General features: G+C 45.2%; 1 protein-coding gene across 1 annotated transcript; it reads right to left on the bottom strand.

Moving 5' to 3' along the window:
* Positions 1–3,051: 3,051 nt before the first annotated feature.
* On the bottom strand, positions 3,052–6,740 carry LOC126990334 (neogenin-like). The gene is made up of 5 exons (XM_050848905.1): positions 6,700–6,740; positions 6,222–6,327; positions 5,774–5,932; positions 4,383–4,588; positions 3,052–3,632 (listed from the first exon to the last, which is right to left on the bottom strand). The coding sequence occupies exons 3-5, from the start codon at positions 5,871–5,873 to the stop codon at positions 3,465–3,467; spliced, it is 474 nt and encodes a 157-aa protein (XP_050704862.1). The 5' UTR covers positions 5,874–5,932; positions 6,222–6,327; positions 6,700–6,740; the 3' UTR covers positions 3,052–3,464.
* Between the last annotated feature and the right edge of the window lie 312 nt (positions 6,741–7,052).

Below are 7,052 nucleotides of genomic sequence, written 5' to 3'. Positions count from 1 at the left end.
GAGTGTCTGGATAGAGATAGATGGAAACTCTGTAATGTGTGATGACTCTCATACTGGAGTGTCCGGGGGTTGTGTAAGGTTGTGTGTGGCGTCACTGGCACACTACAACGCAGCAGTGACTGGCAACAAAACACCAGCAACCAAATATTACAAAAAATACCACACAAATGACAGGACTCCCATGAGCTGCACACTGTTCAATGATTGACAAAGACACCCACCTGTGTGCTGGATGATGGAGGCGTGGTTGGGGGAGTTGCTGCGCTCACCCTTGTCAAAGTTCTTCAGCTCCAAGTGGCCGTGATGGATCCACAGGTCTGGAGGCTGGACGCCAGGCTTGTTGCTCTCACTGCAGCTGCCGCCAACACTGCAAGGAAGTGATGCATCTTACTAGCTGCTAAATACTACTGAGTGCTGCTGCTGTACCTCGCAGGGCTGTCCAGAGGGAGATGGAAGGGCACATGCAATCTTCAAAACAGGATGGATGTTAAAGGCATGAGGTTTGAGTTCAACAAAGCATATTTGAATTCATTTAAAGAAATAGCTCCCAGCCAGCACACTGCAAGCAATCACAAGTTAGAAACACGTGTTAGCTGCTCCACCAAGAGACACAGATATCACAAACAGAGGTCACTTGTTACCCTGCAACTATGTATAGCACAAAATGAAAGTCCATCTTGAACATTTCCTATGAACAAGTTTACCTTTTTTTCTTTCTCTAATCTTGGCAAACTTAAGTCTTTGTGGACTATGCCCTGCAGCCTTGTTCTCCATATTACAAAGTGAATAAAAAGTTCCTGCAGTCAGTGTCAAGGATTGCTGAAATGAGTCATGGGATGAAACACACCAACAAGAAACTGTCCTGCCACCTTACACAATGCTTGGCCTGGGCTCCGCCTTGACCCGCGGCAGTACAGTGTGGTGGCCAAGAAGGCACCCAGCTGGTCATGGCTCCTGCCACTCCATCGATCACCAGCACAATCAGGCCTCTCGCTCCACACACCAGCCTGGGGCTCACCGATGCTCTTGTCAACAGCTGGAACACAGGAGCAGATGTATAATATTTAACATTGGCTTAATCAATCAGTCAATCAATGGGGGCCTCTGCCAGCCTGCCTCACCCAAACTATGACACCATTCTTGGGGGTTCCTCTGTGCAGGTCCCCATGCAGGCACCTTCCCCATACCATGTACCTCCCAGCAGGATCCATCAACCTGCTCTAACCCAACTTTCTGGGCACACTCTTTACTAAGGATTGTGTCTTACATAAACAACCTGGTAAGCAGGGTTTACCCACATGCCCACAGAGCCAGAGGTGGCATTCACAGAGCATGCAGGTAATGGGCCTCAAGTCAGCCTCAGGGAGGGAGTGCTCCATGATGAGGGACAGTATGGTGGGACACAACATGTGCATAACTGGGAGAACAGTGACTGATGCACCACAACACACAGCATGCAGGTAATGGGCCTCAAGTCAGCCTCAGGGAGGGAGTGCTCCATGATGAGGGACAGTGTGGTGGGACACAACATGTGCATAACTGGGAGAACAGTGACTGATGCACCACAGCAATGACGGCTCCCTAAGACTAACACTTCCTTACCTGGAAGAGTCGTGAAGCTTTCCACGGAGGAGAATGGACCAAAACCTTTGACATTGTGAGAGTGCATCTTGTGCAAATACTTCCTTGAAGGCGTCAGTCCATGGACGGTAAGGGTGAGCCAGTCCCCCGTCACTTCCCCCATCACCCAGTCACTGACAGTTTGGTCCGTGGTGAGGAATATCGCGTAGCCTGGAACAAACAAAATTACTCCCTCAATAATCTTTTTTTAACCGTGTACCAGTGACAGGCAAAATTTGTGGCTTTACCGTGTAGCAGCGACGGGCCTAAATAGATGATGCATAAACTGATCACAAATGCATTGATATATATTATAAAATGGCTTGCCTGAGTGATGATTTTCTCTCTCTCTCTCTCTCTTTTTTACGTCGCGGCCTATTGCGCCGGTAGGCTTCTTCCAGTGGGTCCTGATGGTCGGCCCAAGGCAGTGCTTAGAGTGGCCTTTCAGAAACATGATCCCTGCAGCTACTGGGTTAAGTGCTGCCCATAGCTCAAGTAGGCTCTTTGGAGGGCCTCTTGGATGACCCCAGCCCAGTAGTGGCTCAGGCAAATTGTATTTATAGTGGCTGACAAGATGTATGGTTCTTGCTTCCTGCCTGGCCCACGCTGCCCACCACCATGACCTAAGTCACTGTTTATTTACTATATATCCAGGTCTTTTCCACGTCAGTGAAGGTGTGTTCCCTTAACTATGTAGTCTAGTGCATCACTGTGGTTTGGAACACTGACTCTTTTTATTTTATATAATTTGAAGATGCCATCCTGGTAACCCATCAGCTCACCTGTGATCCTCCCATTGTTCCCGCTGCAGCGGCTGCCGGGTGAAGGTGGTGGTGGACGGCTGCCAGGTGAAGGTGGTGGTGGATGGCCAGGGAGGGCCAGGACGGTCAGGCCACCAGCAGGGTGTTGGAGGCCACCAGGCTATAGGGGGACTCACGCCAAACCTGATGGGGACAAGTGTGTGGGAAAAAGTGTGATTTTGGCACACCAAAACTTCAAAGTTCCCCATCATGCATTTTATATATATATATATATATATATATATATATATATATATATATATATATATATATATATATATATATATATATATATATATATATATATATATATATCCTGGTGAGTGATTCATAAGTTTCCATAGGTTACTTTAAGTTTAAGTTTAGGCCTGTAAGTCTGAGCACAGTCAAGGATCCAGATACATACTTGTTCAGTACTTGTTTGTAGTTGGTACAGGAGCAGGTTTAGGACAGATAGAGTTGCCTGAAGTTGTCATTTTCATGACAAAATATTATATTATTACCATACAGAAGAATATCTACTTCTATTCTGTTACAGTTTGGTTGCAAACCTTGGTTGCTATTATGATACATTGCCAGCCAAGTTAGTAAAGACTAAAGGAGGCTGATTTTGGACCTAGTAAAAAACATGTCAAGTTGGCAACATTAGCGCAGGAGGATATAATAATGTAGGAATCTTTTTTTTTATACTTTGAAGAGAATAAATGAATCATTGCACATGAATAGGTTGTTTTACTTTATCATCTTTGGAGCACATCATTTAACCTATGGAATACTTTTACTCAGAAAAATACAAATAAAATCAATGATTTAATCATTTGATTAAATCAATTTGATTAAATCATTGCCAACCCTGCTGTGCTGTTTCTAATACCATTATGTAAGGTTCATTCTTAAGTATTTGCAAAAGGTCAATGAAAAAATCAATATCTCAAACACTAATAATAGCTCACCCTATGAGTCATAATTTCTCTGTGCCTCATCACAGCAAGGATTCAGCTGTGCAGGATTTCCTTGAGAAGTGTTGCAGGACTGAGTGAATATTTACTGAAAGAAGAACGAAGGCTTCCAGCACTGTGGTCTCACCCTGATGGTCTTCACAGCAAACTCACACACTGTTGATGGCTTGAGGCTGTCAATGAGGCAGGTCACATCCGTGGCGTTGACGTAGCGGCTGGAGGATGAGGACGAGAAGGTGGTGCAGCTGTTGTACTGCAGGAGTCAAAGGTCAGTATTAACAGGAGTCAGGTACAGGGACGGAGGAAAACATAAGAAAGGTCACTGGATGAAGGACTGGCTTGTGAAATGAGACATGAATGACAGGAGGATAGGAAGGGTGTGAGGAGTGCTTGCAGGAAAAAGAGGATGTGTAAGTGAAGGATAAGGATGTATGAGGGAGGATATGAGGTGTATAAGGGACTGTTTGCAGGAAAAAGAGGATGCATGAGTTATGGATAAGGATGTGTGAGGTGGACGTGAGGTGAATAAGGGAGTTTGCTGGGACGAGTATGAGTAAGTAATGGATAAGGATATAGAGAGGAGGATATGAGGTGAATGAGGGGCTGTTTGTAGGAGGAGAAGGATGCAAGTTACGAATAAGGATGTGGAGAGGTGGATATGAGGCGAATAAGGAGTGTGTGCAGGAAACAAGAATGTGTAAGTGGTGAATAAGTTCCTTGACAAATGACTAACTTTTCCACTGCTGTGTTGATGCAAGTGGCAAGTCGTGACACAGTGCACAAGAACATGAGATAAAACATATATTTTCCAGCTGATGACTGCCCTCCTGAAGAAGACCAGCAACACTACCCAAAACTGACCTCTTTTGACCTCCCATTCTTCAGGCTTGTGGTTGGAACGGCATCTAGTGGCCTTTTAATTGTTGGTTAATTTGTTTAACTTGAGTTGCCTCCTTGAAAAAAAAAATAATAATAATAATAAATAAATAAATAAATAAATCACCTGGTTCTGGCTCAGCATGGTGTCCGCCCACTGCAGCACCACGGTGAAGGGCGTCAACACCACGGCCTTCACCCACACCGCCGGGTCCAGCGTGGGTGCCACCACCTCCTCCTCCTCTGGCTGGGGGCGGACTTGCTGGTACACCTGTTGCCCGTCACCCACTTTGTTGAAGGCTCGCAGGCTTATAACAAACTCCATGTTGGGTTCTGAGGAGATGGAGAACTTGTTATGGACCTAATCGTAACAATAAAACAATTTTTCACGACCCTTAACCCGTCCGCTGCGATTGCACGGATTTTGCCTTCACTGGTAGCCTGGTAACATAGTCCCAGGTATTTCTCTCGCGGTCTGTGTTGGATATTGGAGTGTTTCCCATGTGGTATTGGTGTGGTGGATATCCACTCCCAAGGTGCAGGACTACACTTTTCTTAACTGAACTGTAGCCACGGACACTTTTGTTCCATTCCTGTAGCTTGGCGAGGTCTGCTGCTAGGAAATCCGCAGTCAAGGGGTTAAACTGGGCAGAACAGATAACAAATAAGATAGACTAACAGACAACAGGTAGAAAGACAGATAACAGGCCACAGATAACCAATGAATAACCTGACTAACATTATGACCACCCAGGAAATATCTGAGAGTTCAGGGCAGACAGAGGAATGAGCCTGAACGATGATGAGTCTGAAAATGGCAACTCAGAATACCACCTCCTTTCCCTCAATAATTGCTCTCATGGTCCAGGGTCTTCACAATATGGAGAGCTAACTTTATGATGGTGTGTAAATACTTTTCTGTGTGTGTTTGTGTGTGTGTGTGTGTGTGTGTGTGTGTGTGTGTGTGTGTGTGTGTGTTAACAGACTCAATAAATGTTTAACTATGATCTACTTAGCAAGATCTCTACCTTCACTTTACTTTGCTTAAATGAAAACTTGTTATGGACTCCATCATCATTTTTTTGGGGGGGTGAATGTAATGTTAACTCCAGACTCAATAAATGGTTAACTATGATATCATTTAACCCATTGACTGTGGATTTCCTACCAGAAGACCTCACCAAGCTATAGAAATGGATCAAAATGTTTCTACTAAAATTCAGTGAAGAAAAATGTAAAGTCCTGCACCTTGGGAGGGGATATCCAGCACACCAATACCACATGGGAAACACTCCACTGTCCACCAGAGAGGCAGAGAAAGGTTACCAGACTAACAGTGAAGGCAAATCCGTGCCAATCGCATTTGACAGGCTAACAAAATCTTTACCTTCTCTTGGCTCAACACAAATGTAGAAGTGGCTAATTCAAAATCCCTGTCTTGTGGAGAATCACACTGCAGGTCTGCATACTACTAGGCCAGAAAATGGAGAATTAGTCACAAATGATCATCTTACACACCCAGCTTATCAATGATGTAACCGTGCTGCTTGCTGTCCACGATCTTGGAGTAGATGTCCGCCACGCCTTGGTCCCAGGCAATGGTGTAGCCGCACAGCATCACATTGTGCTGTGCAGGGGGCTGCCAGCACACCCTGATGTGGTCAGTCAGCGCCACGGCTGTAATGGACCACAAGACACTACAGATAACACAGTGACTCCACCATCATGATCACTATGAAGGTTTTATCATGGCTTCCAAACATGAATATTTTGTACCATGAAAACAAAATTATACAAATGTATTGTACCTGTAAGTTATCCTAAATTCTATGCACAACACATATATTAGGTTTATACTGTTTGTTGGGAATTAAGAATGTAAGTGATGGATAAGGAGGTAGGAGGTAGGAGGGACAATTTGAAGGGGACAGAGGATGTAAATCACAACACTGAGGGAAACACTCACCCTTCAGACCAACTGGCTTGTCTGGGACCCTGTTTTCATGGAGGTCATTGGTGAGGTCCCCGCCAGGGTGGACTGAGTGTATGGGCAGTGCCGTTGACCGTGAGTGCTGCAAGATGGAAATGGAAAATGAAAATGAGGAGCTGTTAGCATATTCTCAACATGGAAAAACTCCACTTACATTAAAATTTACTCTGTTGAAATGAAATGGGAAAAGTATATTTGTCCCCTTGAATGTGCATTTCCTAGCAGAAGACCTCATCAAGCTACAGGAGTGGAACAAAAAGTGGCTGCTACAATTCAATGAAGAAAATGTAGTCCTGCACCTTGGAGAGGATATCCAGCACACCAATACCACATGGGAAACACTCCACTATCCACCACAGAGACAGAGAAAGACATGAAACTATATATATGATACTAGGCTAACAGTGAAATCCAAACCCGTGCCAACCGCAGCGGACGGGTTAACCCAAACTACCTGCCCCGTCCACGGACCCCCATAGGGCACGGAGGGTAGACGACCGGGGCTTACATGTCAACGCCTACACGCCCCGCCACGGCACCGCTACAAGGCCGGGAGCACGAGGATAACAAGGGGGGGCACGTGGATAGCAGGGATAACAAGGGAAGCACGGAGCACAGCGTCCCTTCCTCTCTCCCCCGCGCGAGGTAAACAAACACTGAACAGCTGATGGCTGGGATTATTGTACAACGTTGCCAGATTGTCGTACTCAGTTTCTCATGTTTCCCAATTTCCATCCCCAAAACTGTTTCCTGGGTCACAATAACGATATTTATTTGTAGTTATTGTTGAAATGGTTTATTATTCAT

This window comes from Eriocheir sinensis, unplaced genomic scaffold (assembly GCF_024679095.1).
Source record: "Eriocheir sinensis breed Jianghai 21 unplaced genomic scaffold, ASM2467909v1 Scaffold156, whole genome shotgun sequence".
Taxonomy (NCBI): Eukaryota; Metazoa; Arthropoda; class Malacostraca; order Decapoda; family Varunidae; genus Eriocheir; species Eriocheir sinensis.
This window is presented reverse-complemented; position numbering and strand designations above follow the sequence as displayed.